Source organism: Natrix helvetica, assembly GCF_964273705.1.
Source record: "Natrix helvetica genome assembly, chromosome: Z".
NCBI lineage: Eukaryota > Metazoa > Chordata > Lepidosauria > Squamata > Natricidae > Natrix > Natrix helvetica.
Window position 1 is genome coordinate 103,821,965 of NC_138554.1, and position 21,915 is coordinate 103,843,879.

A 21,915-nucleotide genomic window follows, 5' to 3' on the forward strand; every position below is an offset into this window, starting at 1 on the left:
TCTAGGAATTCCAATTATAACTATTAATCATGATTAATGAATATTGGCTGTGGAATATTGAAAATGAATAAAAAACATTAGTTGTCTAGGAAAATAATACAAAATGGAACCTCTCCTGCAGTTCCATTTCTATTACTCCTTTGTTGTTTCATTCACGGATACCCTGAAAGAAAATTGGGAACACAAATAGGTGGGGAGGAGACTCACACTTTGACAGCTTTCATGCCACTTCTGAGTCAAAATCAGGGTTTTATGCTTCCAAACAAATGGAAAATGCTAGTAGGCCAATTGTTACTAAGGCTTCTGCCATTCCAAAAGAAGATAATCAACCCATGAATATTTGTGGTTTGCTGTTTACCCTGCCTCACATGGCAATAAAACACAATTGCTTCACAAGCTACACTGTCTCCCAATAGATGTCTGAGTGTGATTCAAATAGTGGTTATCACCTTCAAGTCCTAAATGACATAGGTCTAGGTATTTTGTGGGATCATCTTTTCCTAGCTGTTCTATTTGTCTCACCAGGACAGGACAGAACAGAACAGAATAGAACAGAACAACAGAGTTGGCAGGAATCTTGGAGGTGTTCTAGTCCAACACCCTCTCAACCATGAAAACCTATGCCGTTTCAAATTGTTGTCCAATCTCTTTTAAAATTTCCAGTGATGGAGCACCCACAACCTTTGAAGGCAATATTCCTCCAGATCCAACAGTATAGGAATAGGAATAGTACTGATACTTTTGAATCTTGGTATTGCAGAAGACTTTAAAGTAGTATGATAGCTAAATAAACAAATTGATCACTGGAGAAATAAACCCAGAATTTTCACTTGAGAGGTTCAAATTGTCCTACTTTAGACATATTACGATAAAGTCTAGCTTTCTGCAGAAATCTATTATGCTGTGGAAGGTGATAGAAAACAGCAATACGGTAGATGGTCAATTATATGGCAATGGTGTACCACTGAAAGTTCTGAAAAAGCGGCCATCTAGTGGGATTCAGGAGCCCTATCTTTTCTTGCATGTCAGTATCTCTGAAACAACATCCCTCGCTGCTCTGATTCAGATAGCCCACCTGTTTAGCTTTCTGTAGGATCTTTGAAACCTGTTTCTTTCCTCAAGCATTTATTTGTTAGTTGAGCCTGTTGTATTTAGTTAGTATGTTTTCTTTCTTTCTTTCTTTCTCTTTGTTTTTCTTTCCCTTGTCTCTCTATACCAATGACTGCATTTTTAGGGATGCATCTAGAAATGCATCTAGGGATGAAGTTTACAGATACAACAGCCATTGGTCTCATTCGAGACAGTGATGTGTTTACATGTAATGCTGCAACCAGAACAATCTGGAGCTCAACATGTTTAAAACTAGAGATGGGAATGGATTTTAGGAGGAGCCTTTCTATTCTACCACTTCTTATTCGACTGCATAATATCAGCAATATCCTTCAAGTTTTTGGGTTTTGTAATCTCCCCTTGTACACTTAAGAACCATATTAAAAAGACACAACAAAGAATATTCTTCTTGTGTCAACTCAGGAAGTTCAAACTGGCTAGAAGCTGTTGATACAGTTTTATAGAGGAATGATTGAGTATGTCACTTGTATTTCTTTAGTTGTCTGGTTTAGTACACTAACCAAACAGGATAGGCACAAACCCTAATGAATAGTTAGGACCACAGAAAGAACAATTACAACCAGTCTGCTTTCCATAGAAAATCTGTATATTGCAAGGATCAGAAGGAGGATTGAGAAAATCTCTTCAGAGGCTGTAGTGGTATTATTATTATTCTCCTTTAATCTTATTTACCACTCCTTGATTAGGATGATATGATGATGATGATGATTCTGTTACTTTGCATGTACACTGAGAGTTTCTTTTGTTGGAGACAGATTCTTTGTGTCTAATCACTCAAATAAAGTATTTTATTCTATTTTTCCAGATGGGCTTTTAGAAGCCTCAGTTGGATTGTACCGTTTATGTTCATTTAGTTATATTTAAATGTATTTGTTTTTCTTATCTACAGATATTTAAATTACAAGTTTTGCTTTTTTGTTACATTCTTGGCACGTTTTATATACTGTCAGCAACCCACACTTACTATGTTGAGAAAGGTATCCATATCAATCATATCAATGTGGTCAATAATCACAAACATCCTTACTCATAGTCCTCTTTGATAGAGAACTGCAATCAAGAAGAATGTGAATGTCATCATTTGTAAAGAGAAAAGGCAAGGAACAGGAAGAATAAAAGAGCAACTTGTATCAAAATCAGGACCACAGGAGATATGTTTTAAATATAACTAATTTTTGTGTGATTTCTTATTCAATGACAAACTGTATTTAGGACTTCAGGAAATTCCAGAAGGACATGAAACATAGCGAAGTCTTCTTATTGAATTTTAACGTATATGTAGATAGTAGCTAAATTGTGGATTGATATTCTTATGCTCCTCAACAATCAGCTCCACAGGAATAAAGTTTACTCCCAGCTCATGAATGGGTATTGAACTATAGCCTAAGATCTGCATCCATAGATCTGAGTTCCAATGATTTCTCCATATCACTTCATGGAAAGTTTCACCTTTCAATGAAGTCTTGTGATACTCTATTCCAATATGTGGGCTTTCAGATATTTTCAATTCATTTCATTCATTTCCAACTCCCCAGAGATAATAAAAACTTCATATTATGGCTACAAGAATCAGATAATTCCAAGATTGTTCTAAAGGGATAAGACAAAACTTAATACTTGACTGCTCTCTAATGGCCATCTGGATTTCTGAAATTCAAGTCTAATAGTCCTCTTGAAGAGCAGTAACTGTTTTCCCACACTATCCTTAATTTCCAGAACTGCCTCTTCTTGGCAATCTGTTTTTCCCACCATCATGTCATTCATGTCACTATTACTTACATTTCTTTTAAGCTTTCTGCTCTCTATAGGCTTCCTCCAATTATCCTTTTAAAATTAATATATTTAATATACTTGAATAATATGCTTTGCATCTATATAATGTTAATAGAAATACTACAAATGCTTTGGCAGTTCAACAAGGGCTAAGTTATATGATAAAAACTGAATTTTAAATGTAATTATTTAAAAGTTTTATTTAAAAAAAGAGAAGAACTACAAAGATATCTACAATAGTCTAGTACACATTTATGATCAGACATTTTAGATATCAATGAACAAACAGTTAAATGTAAGACCCATATCAGTACCATAGTTAATGTATTACACTGATAAGAAGGAATTGCCCCTTCCCAAAAACCTCCTAGCATTAAATGTCTTACCATGACAAGCCAACTACATACTATGCTTCCCCATTTATCATTTTAAGTTATACAACTTGCATAAATTTAGTATACTGTGAAAATTTATCTTTCTTTCTTACTATGATCATATACTGGGCACAAAACCCTCCTGATATTTAACCTTCTGAAAATTATAATGTTGGACAATATCCAACCATGCCTGTCAAATGATTTTATGTCTTTTAGAGCTGAGGTAAATCAAGAGATTTAGACATAATCTGTTCTTGGGATGAAACAGAATCACTATTTATATAGCCAATACTGAAATTAATTTGCATGTATATCTTAAACAGATCCAAAAAATGGAAAGGAGTTGATAAGGTATAACCCCAATCATTAAAAATGATGAGTTTTCAATTGTCCAGTGATTATTTGAGGGGATTTCTTTTTAACTAATATCAGTATCAGGAACAAAAGCACAATTTCTTTAACATATTTCAAATGAAATGCACTAAAGCCAATAAATTATTCTTTCAAAAAAGGAGGAAGAAATAGATCAATGAAAGAAATTCTGACAAATGAAATACATTATAAGACCAAATAAATCCTTCTTTAAATTAAAAGTAACACCAACCCATTGAGAGAAGAATAACATGAATAATTCTACTGGGTCACTACATTCCTACAGAATTCATATTCTATTTAGTTATACAATTGACAACAAGGACTTCAGACTAGTTCCTTCAAAGAACACTAGAAAACAGATGAAAAGCAGTTCTAGATCTGTATTCTTATCTCAAAGGCAGATATCCCCAATTAACATGGAGAGTAGACAGATCAGTGGAGAATTCAGCTTTTTAAAACCACATATGAAAAAAAGTTTAGTCCTTGAAAACATTTCCAGGTCAAAGAAATGCACTAGGATTTGCACGTGGATCTTTCTGATTCCGGTATCTGTAAGTGAGCCACACTCCTAAGATCTGAAAGAAGAAGAAAGAAAGCATATGCTAAAATTTCATAATATATTGCAATATCTTTCAGCACTCCATCACTTTGTTTATAAACATTCTCTATACCCAATGCTTCTGACTCATCATATATTCCTATACAAAGGAATGATATCTATGAATAAATATACCAATTTTCAACTTTAGAATAACCTATGAAATTGAACTTTTATTTTTCTTGATATTCCTGAACTTGGGATATCATTTTATACATAGAATAAAACTATATTTTTTATTATACTATATCTTTCTATGTGTACATATATCTATGTATTTTATTTCACCAATATAGGTAAGTCCTTATTTAATACTGTCCATTCAGTGATTGTTCAAAGTTACAACAGAGCTGAACAAGGATATTTATGATCAGTTCTCAATGTTGCACATATTGTAATATTACCACATTTACCTGATTGTAGTTTGAGTTCTTGGCAATTACTAAGCAATTATAAGAATAGCAGCATCCTGCAGTCATGTGATTGCCATTTTGCAACATTCACTGTCATTTTCTGATAAGCAAAGTCAACGTGTTGCACTTCACCCTTAATAACCTAGGGTAATTTTCTTAACCACAGCTAGAACTGACAAACTACCATTGTAAATTAGGCACGATCATGTGATTTTACATCTCACAACTGTGTTGCTTAATGATGGAGTTCCAATTGCAGCTAATAAGTGAGGACTATCTGTTATAAAAATAAGACTGCATCATTTTATCCTTGGATTTTTGCTTTTTTCTTTTGTTTAAAATTTGATTCAAAAAAAGTTATTTGGAGCTCACTGCAGTTCACTGAAGTTTCTTTTTCCTCTTTAGATTTCTGCACAAGCACTTTTCCCTAATTATTTTTAAGTGTGCACAGTCCTAGAAAATAAAATGGAGTATTCATGTAATTACCAGGAATAAGCTATAACTGATGATGCTACAATATATTTATTTATTTATTTATTTATTACTTGAACTTATTAGTCGCCCCCTCTCCCCACAGGGACTCGGGGCGACGTACAAAAGTATTATATAGCGTACAGAGGAGGTAAGAATAAATAAATAAGTTACAATACCTAAAAAAGTTAAAACCCCAGTGAAATTAACCCTTAAAAACTAAAATTACCAATTAAAAATGCCCTGGGCTGGAGAGGTTGTAGTATTATATATAATATATGCGACATGTATAAAAATAATAAACTAATTCAATGATATTCACTCCTTTAAGTAACTGCATAGGATTTTTACTTTACCTGAGATAATTTGTATATTATCTTGCTAAGAAATAAAAATATTTTACTTGTATAGAAGAGAACAGTGCTTCTCCATATTAAGTATAATACCCTTATAGAAAAAAAAATATTGGAAAGTTCTCCAAATCACAGAAAATACAAAAATGTTTATGCTAATTTTGCACTTACCTCTGTGAAACTAAAGAAGAGACCAATGCCTCCTACAAATCTCAAGACCATTTCAGAATATTCCTTAATTATAGGTGCACAGGGTTTACAGGTCTGTGTTTCAAAACATTCCTGCAAACAATTGTTATTTCAATTCATTATTAGGATGTTATCTATAGCTACATACAGATATAGATATATATTGTGAATTGTCCTAAAAATGCGAGTTCCAGGTGTAATTATAAAAGAAACAGACATTATGATCTCCGGAACTAGTTAATGAAAGCTCAGTGAGCAATATATTTTAAAAGTTCTGGAGATCATAATGTCATATATATATATATATATATATATATATATATATATATATATATATATATATATATATATATATATATATATATATATATATATATATATATATATATATATATATATATATATATATATATATATATATATATATATATATATATATATATATATATATATATATATATATATATATATATATATATATATATATATATATATATATATATATATATATATATATATATATATATATATATATATATATATATATATATATATATATATATATATATATATATACACACATACACATACACATACACATACACATACACATACACATACACATACACATACACATACACATACACATACACATACACATACACATACACATACACATACACATACACATACACATACACATATATATATATATATATATATATATATATATATATATATATATATATATATATATATATGATAAGGAGGAGAGCCTGTGGCTTAGTGGCTAAGACTCCTGCCTAATATGTAATACAGCCCAGGTTCAAATCCCAGTAAGGGTATGGCTAGCTGATGAGAGCTAAATAGCTTGAAATAGATCTATACTAATAGATCTGTATATAACCAACATATTACAAATACTCCCCCCTACAAAATTAAACACCATCACAGCTTAACCAGATGACATTAAAAAACCTTGTACTAATAGTTTGGTATCATGTTACATCCTGGCTCATAGTCTAGAAGAAGAGTCAAGAAAAAAGGAGCCATCTAGATCACAAAGGAGTGCTTGTTCTGTAAAGCAGGTACCTCAACAGATAAAACATTTCCCCAATGTCATACGAAAAGACATTGTTGACAGAGGGGGGCCTTCTGTTCATCCATCAGATTGGGTGGATTGGGTGGATTGGTAGATACCCTTGTCAAAAAACCGTCTTGAAAATAAGCTGACCTGTGCCATGAAATGCTTTAAGCCTTTGAATTATACCTGAGAGGGAACTGTTAGTCAGCGCAGCATCACAAAGGAAAATGTCAGAGCATTCCAAATTATGAACAGACTGCATTCTCAACCAGTTGAAACTTCTAAGTAGTCGTCAAGGGTATTGCCATGTAGCAGTAGTTGAATTAGGGGTGTTTAACACATGAATAAGTTCAGCAGGGCCCCCCAGTTAAGAAATAGGTGCAATTTCCAAATTGTATGCCAACATTGTCCAGGTAAGTGCTACCTCACTTCAACATCTTATTGTAATAAAATAAGTCTAATACATAATTTCACTTGTGACCTGTCAGATTTGCTTTTTGTCTTATTAGCATTTTGTCTTAGCAACATTCTAGGTATCTCTTATGTTGTTTCATCTTCCAGAGCTCATGTATGAACCAGGAGGCTCCACAAGATCCACAATCACAGAGTTCACATTGGTGGAATCCACTATGATCTTAGTTGAACTGGCCACAGAGATTTAAGAATAACCTCACTCCCTCTGAAAACCCATTGCTTTTATAAATTGCCTGAGATAAGAAAGATCCCCGCAAAGTTCAAACTACAACTGCAGAACTATGGCAAGGAATGAATTATCCAACCACATTGTCACTGTACCAAGATGAAAAACATATGGCAAGGAATGAATTATCCAACCACATTGTCACTGTACCAAGATGAAAAACATATCTAGGGATGTGACCTCTGCTGTACAAATGGACTCCCAATAAGCTATACCAACTCCAGGACGGCCACAGTGCTCATGAATACTGTTTCTTGGACAGATCTTGAAATATGAAGATTTGGATGCAACTTTTCAAATTAATGTTCTTTCTCCAAAAATTCTACCATAACTGTATATAGTAATCAAATGCAAGAAATGGAATATGGATTTCAGAGATAAAACATTACACATCCAAGACAGACAAGCAAAGTAAATATATGGTTTCAAAGGTTTTCTAAAACAGAACATAAGGAAGGTCAACTTACAGCAGAACAAGATGTATCATCACTGACATTATGGAAGCCACAACAGTTTAGATTCCGCTGAACATCCTGCCTTGCACTGTGTGTGTTGTTCCACCCAACTTCTAGAAGTTTGCTCTATAAACACAAGGAAATTATGTAGTAACCAAGAACCGAACTTTGCTATTAGTTTGATATAAACGTCTGCATAAAGACTCTGGTTTGCTAATTATATCTGAACCACCAATGCAAACAGAATTATTTCCCAGTATTTTAATTATTCATTTCATTTCCTTATTTTGCTCATAGTTTTAAAGCTTTCACTGTCTTGGATTTGTTTGTCATTAGTGGATAGTATCAGTATTTTTTAATGTAAAAATTTACTTTTTTTGCTCATAATATTTTTTGTATCTTAAATGCATTCTACAATCTCTCTCTCTCCCATTTTTACTTGCTCAAAAAAAATATGCTTACATTGCTGCTGCTTCATCTCTTTTGCCATATAGGGGGAAATGAGGGGAAATGTCTGTATTTTGCTTTCTGTGTTCTCACAGCCTTATTTTAAAACAGAGTTTTTCAAATTTGGCAACTTTAAGGGGTATGGACCTCATAATTCCTTAGCCAGCATGCTAGTTTACACCCAGCCATAAACTATGGATGTGAAGAGACTGGGATTACCTTAAATATGTTAAAAGATGATATTCAAAAGTCTGTGTAACCTGCAGCTAAATTAAAGTTGTTTGTAGTATCTATGTAACTGACATTTCTATCACATTAAGGTGAAAGACTTCAGGCAACAGATAATTGGGTTTCTCTATTTTGTTAATTTGTCCTTTTCCTTTTGTTTTATTTTTGGCTAACTGGAACAACCAAGGTTTCACAAAATGGATTAACAGTAGTAGTACTTAATGTTACAGTATTTATAAAAGACGGGGTCAATTCCAGGGCCAACCTTCTCATTTCTTCGTTTTTTTAATCAGGAAAAAAAAAACATCAACTTGACCAGCAGTACACTGCTAGATTCTAGATTCCAATCATGACTGTCGACAACCAGCTTCAATGGATCCAACCCATAAAATGTATCATAAATTTTTATAGCAGTATTGATATTTTTTTCAGCCAGCCATTCTATTCTAGAATGTCTTGAGTTGCTACAAGTTCTGTCATATATGTGTATGTATGTATGTATGTATGTATGTATGTATGTATGTATGTATTATCTATACACACACACACACACACACACAGAGGGGGGGAGAGTGAGAGAGTGTGTGTGTGAGTGAGAGTGAGAGTGAGAGTGAGAGTGAGAGAGAGAGAGAGAGAGAGAGAGAGAGAGAGAGAGTTAGTTTTTAAAGTCTTTGGCCCTTTTTTAGAGTAAATCCTTCCTATCCTTGTTTAATTTGAAATGCTTCGGGACCTGAGTATCTTGAAGTAGGAACTGAAGTTAAGATTGCTGGATGAGCGTTCACAGAACAATTATCTTAACCTAATGAAATATAGACCTATCCTCTGCCTTCTCTTCAACTGAGGCTTAGCTGTTCTCTTTTCTCCACCTACTGGGAGAATACTACATTTTGTAATTGTTACCTTTTCTAATTAACAAACAAGTGGCTCTTCAGTGGGCCCACTGAAACTTTGACTACGAATACCTTCTTTATGATCCTACTGGTAAACATAATGGCTGTTTGATAATAATAATAATGCTGCAACTCTTTGTCATTTTATACCCTAATTTTACAAATAAATAAATAAAATCCAGCTTGGGACTGCTTGTATACATACTTTAATATTTTTAGGTCCTAGGTTAGGACTTGAATTATTAAATTTTCACCAATCTTTTATTGTGCATTTAATTGTAGATTATCCGCATAGTAATCATATATTTTAAATAAAGATATGATAAGAAATATCTTACCTGTTGTTCTTTATTCAATGTCAGACAAGCACATGAGACGGAGAACTGTATAACAAACACTAGCAAGAGTATAATCATATACTGAAATAGTTTAGTTAAAGTCATCAAAACCGCATTTGCAGAAATGATACACATTTTTTGTTTGTTTCTTTGATCATTCATTCATTCATTTCATTTGTTTGTTTGACTTGTATGCCACCCAACTCAACCAAGTGACTCTGGGTGGCACGCCACACATACATATGGATAAAATGTAGATACAAATTTAAAAGACTAAGATATTTTGATCTGATTCAAAGGAAGCCCAGTTGAATGGAGAGATGACTCAATGGAGCACATTTTGGATTATGATTATGCCAAAATTTCCACCTGCCCCATAAACCAATTTAGGAATATGGGTTATCATGTCAGCTACATGCAACCCTGCAGCATTCTATATGTGGTCTCCAAAATATTCCAGCTTTGTTGTAGTTGCCATTTTTCAACCTGACTTTGGACCTCCTTCTTGAATCATCATTTCCTTCTTTGCTTTACCCCCCTTGAATAATACTAATTAAATTATTTTCTAATGTAACAATTGAAATACCTGAATTTGCATGTAAAATAAAAGTGAGGCATGCTATACACACATAGTAAGAGGAGATGTTGTTAGAATTTTCTGGAATGTAAAGCAATTTACCTGCCGTGTAGTAAACATCTGGTACCTTTTGTACAAGCTTTCCTTCTGAACTTCTGGTAAAGATTTCCCTGTCAGTCATATCTAACTCTAGGGCACGCTGCTCATCTCCATTTCTTGCCTGAGAGAGCCAGCATTGTCAAAAGACAATTTCTATCGTCATGTAGCTAGCACGGCTATACGCCAAAGGTCCATGGTGTGCTATTAACTTCCCACCTTCCCAATAAGTGGTAATTTAAATTATTTGCATTTGCATGCTTTTGAACTGCTAGGTGGGCAGGAACTGGGGCAAGTAACAGGAGTTCACCCCATTGCGCAAATCTTGGGTCTCATACCTGGACTCTCTGCTCTCCAACTGACAAGTGCAGTGTCTTTAACCACTGAATCATTGCACCTCTTTCTGAATTTAATATGTAATTTAATTTTCATAAAATATTCTGCAAATAATAACATAATGTGAATATTTACACACTGAGCTATACTTTTTTCCTTACAGATAATCCTCATTATACAAGAATTTGTTAATGATGGTACCAAATTACAATAACCTTGAAAAAAGTCATTTGCAACCATCCCCTGTACTTATGACTGTTGTATACAAATATACCTACAGCCACATGTTGCAATTTGGGAACTTGGCAGCTGGCTCACATTTATGACTGGCTGATGCTCACATGAGGTGACATGATTACAATCTGCAACCTTTCCAATCAGTTTCCAACAATAAATGTCAATTGGAGAAAATCATGTTTATACCCCAACTCACTATGGATTACTATGGTTCCAATTGTGGTCAAATACTATCTGTTATTTAAGGAGTCATAGACAAGTTAATATTAAATTAAAAAGATCATAGGTCCACATGATCTTTCTTATGCTGGAGTTTTATTTTTTTTTAATATATTTTTATTTACAAACATACAAAATACACACACACAGAACAGACATACACTACATTTACATAATACAGTGCAAACAGGAGCTTTCTTTCTAATAGCAATTTCAAATTGATACAATTCTCCTTATTTCCCCTTCTAATATAGTTCATTTGCATTTCACCATATTTAACCCTCTTATTTTACTAATCTATCTGCTAATTAGTGATTACCTCTAATAAATTTAAACTCTCTTGAATGGATAGATAGATAGATAGATAGATAGATAGATAGATAGATAGATAGATAGATAGATAGATAGATAGATAGATAGATAGATAGATAGATAGATGATAGATAGAGATAGATAGATAGATAGATAGATAGATAGATAGATAGATAGATAGATAGATAGATAGATAGATAGATAGATAGATAGATAGATAGATAGATAGATAGATAGATAGATAGATGTTAATTACACTTAAACATTCTATTTTGGGACTTTATTGATTTCTTTCATTGATCCTTGTTTCTTTCCTCCATCCACCTATACCATTTTTCCCATATCTGATAATATTCTGTTTCTTCTTTTCCTTGAATTTCTTTTGTTAATTTGTCCAATTTGGCACAGTCCATAACCTTTCTTATTATTTCATCTTCGCTTGGTATCAATTTATTTTTCCATTTCTGAGCAAAGGCAATCCTCGCCACTGTAATTAAGTGTAAAATTAAATACTGGATTTCTTTTTTATATTTCGCTGTCATTATTCCTAGTAAAAAAACTTCTAGTTTCCAATCAATTTTGACTCCTGTTATTGATTCTAGCCAATTTTTAATCCTTTTCCAATATTTTTTAGCCTCCTCATACGTCCACCATATGTGATAATATGTTTTGTGTGTTAATTGACATTTCCAACATTTTGGTGAAATATTTTTGAAATTTTTGCTAACCTTGCTGGTGCTAGGTGCCATCTGTAAAACATTTTGTACTGGTTTTCCTTGTAATAAATCGATAGTGTCATTTTTAAATTTGTCCCCCCCCCCCAGTTTTTCCCCATTTATCTAATTCACTATTGTAGCCAAAGTTCTGTGCCCATTTACCATTTGTTCTTTCACAATTTCTTCTTCCATTTTATATTTCAGAAGAAATTTATATATTCTCCCTATCATCTTTCTTTCTGAGCATTGGATTATTTTATCTAATTCGTGTAGTTCCATTTGGATGTCATATAATTTAGTATTGTTATTGTGTTTAGTTTTGATTTGCAAGTAGATTAGCCAGTCAACTTTCCTGTTTTGTCCTGCCAATTCTTCGATTATTTTTAAATTTCCTTATCCTTTAATTAAGCCTCTGTATCGTAACACTTTATTCATATCTGTAAAATGTGAGTGTGTCGTCCTTTCTGTCAAGGATAACCAATTCGGGATTTTCATATAGTGGTTTTTTAAAATTTTGAGCCAGTTTTGCAATAACGCATTTCTAATTAGATGTTTTTGAAAGTATTTGTGCATTTTATTTTTATCATCCCATAGGAATGTATGCCAACCTGCTTGCAGATCATGGCTTTCTAAGATCTTTAACTCTACCCAGTCCTTCACCCATGTTATTGTTACTGCTAATGCGTATAACTCCCAGTTTGGTAATGCTAAGCCTCCTCTCTCCTTGCTATCTTGCATTGACTTTAGTTTAATCCTCGCTTTTCATCTTTGCCAGGTGAACCTAGCAGTTTGTTTGTTTAATTCCCAAAAGAAAGTTTTACCAGGATTTATAGGTGCAGCTTGCAACAAAAATAAAATTCTTGGGAAAACATTCATTTTAACTGTGGCTATACATCCCATTAGTGATAGCTGAATATTTTTCCAACTTTCTAAATCTTTTTTTGTGTCACTAGTTTATTATAATTATCATCTTTAATTGTAGAAAACTTTTTCGACACCCAGATCCCCAAGTATTTCACTTTCTTAGTTATTTGTGTTTTAGTCACTAATTCCAATTCCTCTTCTTGCTTTTTTGTCATATTCTTAATTATCATTTTTGTTTTGTTTTTATTAATTTTTAATCCTGCCACTTCCCCATATTCTTCTAATTTTTGAATTAATTTCGGACTGGATTCTAGTGGATCTTATAAAACAAATACTAAGTCATCAGCGTAGGCTTGGGTCTTAATATTCTTCATTTTTAAGTCTTCAACCTTTTATTCCCTGGTCCTTCCTAATTTCATTTAACAATATTTCCAGAGTTAGTATAAACAGCAAAGGAGAGAGGGGGCATCCCTGTCTAACTCCCTTTTTTATTTTGATCTTCTCTGCTAGTTCTCCGTTCACTAGAACTTTGTCTGTCTGGGTGTTATACAGTTTTTCTACCATTTTTGTAAATTTTTCTCCGAATTTTATCCTATCTAATTGCGTTGTTATAAATTTCCAAATTATGTTGTCGAATGCTTTTTGTACGTCAAGAAAAACCAGTACCAATTGCTTTTCTGGATGCGCCTCATAATATTATATTATATTTAGGATGACTCTCGTATTATTTTTAATGTGTTTGTGAGGTAAAAATCTGTTTTGGTCTGGATGTAGTACTTTATTTAGTACTTGTTTAATTCTTCCTGTCATAATCGCTGCAAATATTTTATAATTGGAATTCAATAATGAAATTGGCCTGTAGTTTTGAATTTGTTGTAAATTGGCTTCTTCTTTCGGGATTAACGATATTATTGCTTCCGTCCATGATTCAGGCATCTTAGCTTTTCCTAAAACTTCCTTAAACATTTCCACTCCTAATTCTTCCAATATTATATTTGTATAGCTCCACCGGGATTCTGTCTGGTCCTGGTGTTTTATTATTTTTCTGATTTTTCAGGACTAATTTTACTTCGGCTATCGTTATTGGCCTGTTTATCGCCTCCCTTTGTTCTTTTGATATTGGAATTATTTTTTCTGGGTTTAAATATTGTTTTATCTTAGCTTCCTCTGTACTATCTTGCGCACATAGTTTTGTGAAGTATTTTTGAATAATTTGCTTTTTTTCTTCTTCACTATGGATTACTATGGTTCCAATTGTAGCCAAATACTATCTGTTATTTAAGGAGTCATGGACAAGTTAGATATTAAATTTAAAAGATCATAGATCCACATGATCTTTCTTATGCTGGAGTTTTAAAATATCCATATATGCTTTAAAGGCTACTGTTTGACTCCAAGATATGTATTTAAAACAACACACAATTGTGCGACCTAATAATACAATAATGTTACAGTAAGCAGTGAGCACTTTTTCCGTTTTTATCTTTTAAAAAAGATTCAAAAAAGTCAAAGCTTTTTTTCCCATTAAATTGACCAGTATTTTATTTATTTATGTATTAGCCATTCAATTCCAAAGAACTCTTATTATTTGGCTATGAAATTAGTTTTCTCTCTGGAAACTCTGGGAGCTCAATAAACAAACAAACTCAAGATTTAATCTGCAGCCATTTGAAAGAATCCAGTTATACCACTGGAAAAAGATGTTACTATCTACCTTTTAGTGTCGTAACAAGACAGAAGTTGAGTTGTTTTTTTTAAATGCTTATTTTCCTGTACGTTAGAGGATTTCAACAAAATACTGCCTTTCATTTAATGAACCAGCCATGAAGTAGAAGAAACTGTTAAGGTGTTATTCAAAGGAGTTACAGAGAAATAAGTGAAATATTTAAGATTACTTTCAAGTCAAAGGATACAAAGAAAAGCAGGACCTGGTGGTGTTTGATAGCTCCAATCAGTCCCACCAGAGCAATCAGGAACAGAAGGATTCCAACTGCCACTGCTACTCCAACAACCCGGAAACTGGAGATGAGGCCAAAGCCAATGCCCCAAGCTGCAATTCCAATCAGCAATAGGCTGACCAACTGTGAAAGAGAAAAAGTGAAGAAAAAGTTTGCTCATATGTTAGAGCAGTGTAATATTCCTTCCCTAGCCATGTGAAAGATGAACATATCCAAATCAGCACAATAATCTTGATCAAAACATTCCAGTGGTGAAATTCAATTTTTTTTTACTACTGGTTCTGTGGGCGTGGCTTGGTGGGCATGGGAGGGGAAGGATGCAAAATCTCCATTCCAACCCCACTCTGGGGCCAGCCAGAGGTGGTTTTGGCGGTTCCCCGAACTACTCAAAATTTCTCTAGAACTTGTCAGAACCTGCTGAATTTCACCCCTGCCACAAACATTTCTCCTGGGTGTAAAATATATTCACAATAACTTAAAGAGATAAATCTAGCTTAATTTTCATGATCTTAAAAATCTCCTGCTTGACGTGTTACTTTAACTCTCTAAAATGCTTATGGCAGTTTTAAAATTAAGCAACGTTCCTTTTGGGAACCAAAGACAATCATAAAGGAAATCAGCAGATACAGATAGGAAGTTGTCGTTCATCAATTTAAAATGCTACTTTTAATTGTACATTATGCATTTAAAAAAACATTGCAATTTATTGTAGTTCATGTTCACAAGTTTGATGAGTTATAGCTTTTTTAAAAAAATCACAAGAAAAAAATATCAAAGGAAAAAACTATCTCTTAAGTTGTTTTCCACATTTTATGGATAACAGTATGGAGGTGATTTGTCATTATTTTCTTTTCTGAAATATTTCCAGAATATTTGTAACGCCCTGTCTAGCTTAGAGTTTTGCAGTTTTCTGGCAATCGTTCATGTGCTCGTCTGGTTTGACCTGATTAGTTGCTTTTTTTTTTTTCTTAAGATCATCCAAGGCCAGCTAAATTCTGCCATCTAGTTCATAATTTTGAATTAATCTTTGTAACAGCAGCTCATAATCAATCTTTGTAAACCATGCAAAAAAACATGTATCCTTAATTAACAAAAAATATTCTGATATCTATGAACAACAAAAAGTTAATGCTTTAATCGACAATGCTAAAGCCACACTGGAAATTAAATGGCAATTCGGCTTCACAAAGAACATCAAAAATCTCACTCTTTTGGCAGATGGCAGGCAATAAGTAAGTATGTATGTGTATGTGTGTGTGTGTATGTATGTATGTATATATATATATATATATATATATATATATATATATATATATATATATATATATATATATATATATATATATACACATACATACACACACACACACACACACACATATATATATATATATACATAAATACATACATACATACATACATACATACATACATACATATATATATATATATATATACCACCTGCAATAGAGATTGATCTGTGTCATTTGTATGATGCCACATTAACATTTTTGAATAAAATACAGGTAATCCTGGTTTAGTGACTGCAATTACAACAATCACAATAAAATAACTTAAATTTAACTTGAACATAAATCCTCACATTTATGACCTTTGCAAGTCATAATTCATAAAGCAAAGGAAAGTTGAAGTATGATCACAAGCACAGTTGTGATTAGTTTTGCTTAACAACCAAGTTGCTTGTCCAAATTGTAGACACTAAACCAGAATTACTTATAACGTTTTTTTACTTTTGCCCAGCCTTTAATTAAAATTAAGTTAAAGTCTACATAGCACGCTTCTTCCCCAGCACTACATTTCAAACTTGACAGCTTTGGCACAAAGAAATATTTGACAAGCCATGTTTTAAATGGAGGAAATCATTTTTTAAATGCAGGAAGCCCCCACCTTTCCTGTTTCTGTAAAAAAGAAAAGTACTGAAAAACAGAGCTATTGTAATAGAGAGCAGCACCTACAATCTAGTGCCATTCAGAAAATAGCAGAAATGAAAACTAACATAGTTGTTGGCCATACTGTCAGGGAATTAGGAAAGTTGCAATACTAATACATGTGGAGACTACCAGATTGGCCAACCTTTTGACCTGTAGGGCATAACATGACACAAAGCTTCCCAAAACAATGCTTCCATTCTATTTGGTATAAATGCTAAATGGATAGTCCACTTGTGTGCACAAATGTTTGAACAATTATGCAGATATCAACTACTTCAGAGAAGCTGCTAAGTTTATGCAATATTCATAATGCTTCATTGTGGCTGATCCAGAATAAAAGGGCACAAACTTTGTCGTAAGTATCTGGCTTTTTGACTGTACACATTCAAAAATTCCAGGATTATATGATGTTTACAGCCAAATGGGATGTATTTGATATATCAACTGAACCACTATATCTTCTCTTGTACTAGCAGTCCCAGTTCCAAAAATTGTTTCAATCTCCAAGTTTTAAAAAGTTTCCAAATTAAACCTTAATCCCATTAGTAGATTTATAGTGGTACATGTACGGTGTTATTTCCATTTTTACTTTTCTATTATAGTTTTATTAGTCTAATTTAGGGTACAGTTCAAACTGTTGAAATGTATTCAATGAATTCAAAACCCAGACCAGGGAAAAAGTCTTTGATAAGATGTAAAAAGCAGGAAAGCAATTCAGTAACAGTTTAAACTCATTTACAACTAGCTACATGCAGTAAAAACTCAAGCACAAGATGTCAATAACAAATATTTATTTTAAAAGTTGACTTGTTGGACCATTACAGAGAAATGCGATAATACTGCTGCACAATACTGCAATTATAATAAAAGGTAAGGTATACATTATGCAAATTAAAACACTCATTCTCAAACTCTGGAATTTTATCCAATGTAAATATTTAATTTCAACAGAATGTAGTAATTGTTTGCAAGCCCCAGTAATTGTTTGCAAGCCCCAGTAACTTTCATCGCTGTAATTCCTTGTCGTCTTGCCAGCTTCATCTTGTTTCGCAGGTTCTATGGTTTTTAAATGTAAGAATCTGAAGACCTATATTGAAACTAATCTGGAATACAGGCTTTGAGTAATTAAACCCTCAACTAAACATACATTATTCAGCATCCAGGATGCTTCACACATGATGTGGCAAGATACATACTTCTCCATTACTTCCTTATCTGGGATCTGAATCATATGATTTGACTAGACGTGATGGTTTTTCATCTACGTGCTGAGGTTGCAATGCTTTCCGATTTACTGCAGAAATGACATGACTTAACTTTCTATTTTTAAAAGCTTAATAATGCAAAGTTACATGACTTAACTTTCTATTTTAAAAAGCTTAATAATTTAATGCAAAGTTAAAGTATAGTAACCACATTTCTAATGTTTGAAAATGAGAAATCTAATTTTTTAAAGTTAATTTAAGACAAAAAACAAAATAAGCAAAATAAGATTGCTATAGCTGTTATGTGAGATAGTCTGTAGTTCAAAAGTCATAGATAAAGTGATATCATGTAGAGCATGATCCTGAAAAGTCCTGTTCCATTCTATACTGCTCCAATGTCAAAACAACTTAACCGTAGCATCACCAAAGGGGCTGTCCATGGAAAGGGGATGAGGTTGGAAATGAATTTCCTGACATCAGAATTTACTGCTCTTAAAAAGTTTCACACATATCCAGAATAGATTATGAATGTTGCTAGAACAAATCTATCTAGAAGTTTATCTTACAATCTGGGTTTCTGTGATAGTCATCCAGCTGCTTCCAAGAAAAACTACAGATATAACAAGGTAAAGTAATAGTAATAGCAAATAATCATAATAATTAGTAGTAAACAATGTTTAGATATATATTAAATGGGTTCATTCAATGCACTAAGTCAAAATGTGGCATGTAGATTCATCCATTTGCTTGTAAATCATGATTCAGGAACTAATGTGATGGTGTGCACGCTAAGAGTAACATGTAGCCTGACCATAGTATACGGAAATTCTTCTTCCCAGTATTAAAATTCCCCCCCTCCATGTAATAGTAATTAAAATTAACTATAGTTAATATGATTCCTTATGTATTTAATAATTTGAAAACAACTTTTGAAGAAATGACATACCCAGGGTTTTTGAATGCAGTTGCTCAGGGACTTCAGTTTTGTACATTTGGCTTAACATGACATGATTTATTTAGGAAAGTGCTTAAGCAAATCTTTGCTGAGCAGATTCTGTGAATATTCTAATAGATTCCCAATGTAAACTATTAAAAATTGGAGAAGCAGTTCCTCCACTCCTGCTTAAAAATGTGTAAGACGTTTTTGAGCAGTTTAAATCCACAAAAGCAAAGAATATTATCCTATAACAGTGATGGTGAACCTTTTTTGGCTCGCGTGCCACAAGTGGGGGGAGCACAGGGGGGTCGAGTGCGGGTGTGCCGCACCCATAATGCAATGTGCGACCCCCCCAGTGCGCATGCACGCAAAACGTGCGATCCCCCCATTTTTACATGGTTTTTTTGCCCTCCCCATGCTCCAGGGGCTTTATAGGAGCCTGGGGAGGGCGAAAAGAGCCTCCCCCAACCCCCCGGAGGCCCTCCGGAGGCTTCAGGGACTGTCCAGAGGCTTCCGTGAAGCCTTCGGGGTGCTTAAAACCACCCTCCGAGCAAACCGGAAGTGGCTTCTGGGTTGCTCGGAGGGTCGTTTCCAGCGCTCCGAAGGCATCAGGGAAGCCTCGGACAGTCCCTGAAGCCTTCGGAACGCTTAAAACGACCCTCCGAGCAACCCGGAAGTGACTTCCGGTTTGCTCGGAGGGTGGTTTTAAGCGTTCCGAAGGCTTCAGGGACAGTCCCTGAAGCCTCCGGGGGGGGGAGGCTCTTTTCACCCTCTCCAGGCTCTTATAAAGCCAATGCAGCCTGGGGAAGGCGAAAAATAGCTTTTAAAAAGGTGAACTCAGCTGGCCAGCGCGCGCATGCGCGCTGGCCAGCTGACAGGGCAGCGCCTCGCGTGCCCTGACAAATGGCTCCGTGTGCCACTTGTGGCACGCATGCCATAGGTTCGCCATCATGGTCCTATAACGTAACATAGTTAGAAACCCCAAATCCCTCTGAGTAGTGTGGGATTCCAGCTTCCATCAGTCTCAGCCTGTAACCAGGAAAATAGGAGTTACAATCTCATATAATGGTCAGAGTTGCTTAATAGTTAAGTAGACGGAGAATAAATTTAATAATAAACAAGCAAACAAAACAAATTATGTCCTCTCTAGTGGGAGGAGAGGAGTCAAAAAAGTCAAGATAGCAGCCTTAACTATGCAACTAGGCAATCTTGGTAATTTGATCTGTTTCAGTCAGAAGTAGGGCCTTGTGGCTGCCTAATCAACGATAATTTATTTCCAAGTGAAAATGCACAAATGGAAGTCTGAGTTTTGTAGAGTTATAGAAGCTAAAATAAAAACAGCATAAAATTTTATGGATTATTACTCCACAATTTAAACAAGTGTCAATTAGAGTTAGCATAGTCATGCAGGGGCTTGGATATAAAATAAAAACCAAAAGGCTCAAACTTTTAAAAGATGAAACTAATAATTATTTCAGCTAATTAATCTTATTAGCCAAATTATCTAACTTTGCTTTTCTACAGGCAATAATCAGCCTGAAGATTTCCCCACCGTTGGATTTCTCTGTCAGGAGAGGGAAGAAAAGCTAAATGGCCTCTGGGCAATTGCTCGAGACCGACAATCCTGCTGGACGGAGTGATATGTCACCCCAAAGTACACACCGGTGGAGCTCCCAGCGCGCAATCTCGGGTTTAACAGAGCAGCCGGTTGCCTAGGCGCAGAAGAAAGCCTGCAAGAAAGGGGATTTTAGCAGATTCGAATTCCCGCAGTTCCTATGGAGGCTCTTTCTCACCGCGGCAGGTGCACCGCCTTTGCCAATGGGCTATAGCAGCGTGCGAGAAGCGTTTTTAACGAAGGCGATTCCTCCGGGATATCTGGCGGTCACTACTGCTTCTCACTCTGCGGACTATGGGGTTCCCACAGGCCTGCTGTGGTGCTTTTTCGCTCCGCAGGAAGAAAAGACCAGTCACTTCGGGGCGGCGGCAAGAACTCCCACGCCCACCCCCCACCCCCAACCGCAGGAAGCTTCTATTCAATCGCCACCTGGTTCGAGAATGCGGGCGCCGGCTGGACTTACCGTGTAAAGCAGATTGAGCGCACAGAGGCAATTTTTAGAACAAGAGAAGCCGCCGCAAACCATCGCGCCCCTACGATTGTGGTCGCTGCCGCAGCGTCCCCTGATCTGGACAATTTCCCTCTTCCTTCAAGGGAGGGAAAACAAACCTTTGCCTCCTCTGCCAGAAGTGTAAAAGGGCAGGTAGAACCAGAGTGGCCACGGCGGCACTGCAGGAACAGCAGTCACAAAACCTCGCTTTCCCAGCTAGCTGCCAGCGCAGCTCAGAAACCTCCGGGGGGGGGGGGGGAGGACCGCAGGCAGCCAAGGCCCTCATTGGCTGATCTTCGGAGACAAAGGTAAAAATATGCAAATGCGCCCGGCCCGGCGACCTGGTTTTGAACGAAGTCGTGGAAGAGTGCGACGCGGTTAGCCCTTTCCCGTTGTCAGTTTACAGTATTTTATGTTAGCTTTTAGAGCAAGATTGCTGCTTCCTGGGGAGACATTGGTTATCCTGAAAGCAAAATTCTCACTGAAGTAGTTCCATGCACACCTAACTTGGTTGATTTTGAGTTAAAATAAATTTAGAACAGCTCTTTGCCTTTCGCATGAGTTGAAAACTATTGTTCA

General features: G+C 34.9%; 1 protein-coding gene across 1 annotated transcript; it reads right to left on the reverse strand.

The window, feature by feature from the left end:
* Positions 1-3,092: 3,092 nt before the first annotated feature.
* Positions 3,093-21,542, reverse strand: TSPAN13 (tetraspanin 13). The gene is made up of 6 exons (XM_081969996.1): positions 21,310-21,542; positions 15,093-15,260; positions 9,823-9,903; positions 7,932-8,045; positions 5,663-5,773; positions 3,093-4,231 (listed from the first exon to the last, which is right to left on the reverse strand). The coding sequence occupies exons 1-6, from the start codon at positions 21,370-21,372 to the stop codon at positions 4,157-4,159; spliced, it is 612 nt and encodes a 203-aa protein (XP_081826122.1). The 5' UTR covers positions 21,373-21,542; the 3' UTR covers positions 3,093-4,156.
* Positions 21,543-21,915: the final 373 nt, after the last annotated feature.

Excerpts from the sequence above, each read along its gene's own strand:
- TSPAN13 (XM_081969996.1), bottom strand. The coding sequence starts at position 21,372 with ATGGTTTGCGGCGGCTTCTCTTGTTCTAAAAATTGCCTCTGTGCGCTC. Across the intron at positions 9,904-15,092 it reads ACCAGGTCCTGCTTTTCTTT|TATATGATTATACTCTTGCT; the intron begins GTATCCTTTGAC and ends AAACTATTTCAG. Across the intron at positions 8,046-9,822 it reads CATTGAATAAAGAACAACAG|AGCAAACTTCTAGAAGTTGG; the intron begins GTAAGATATTTC and ends TTGTGTTTATAG.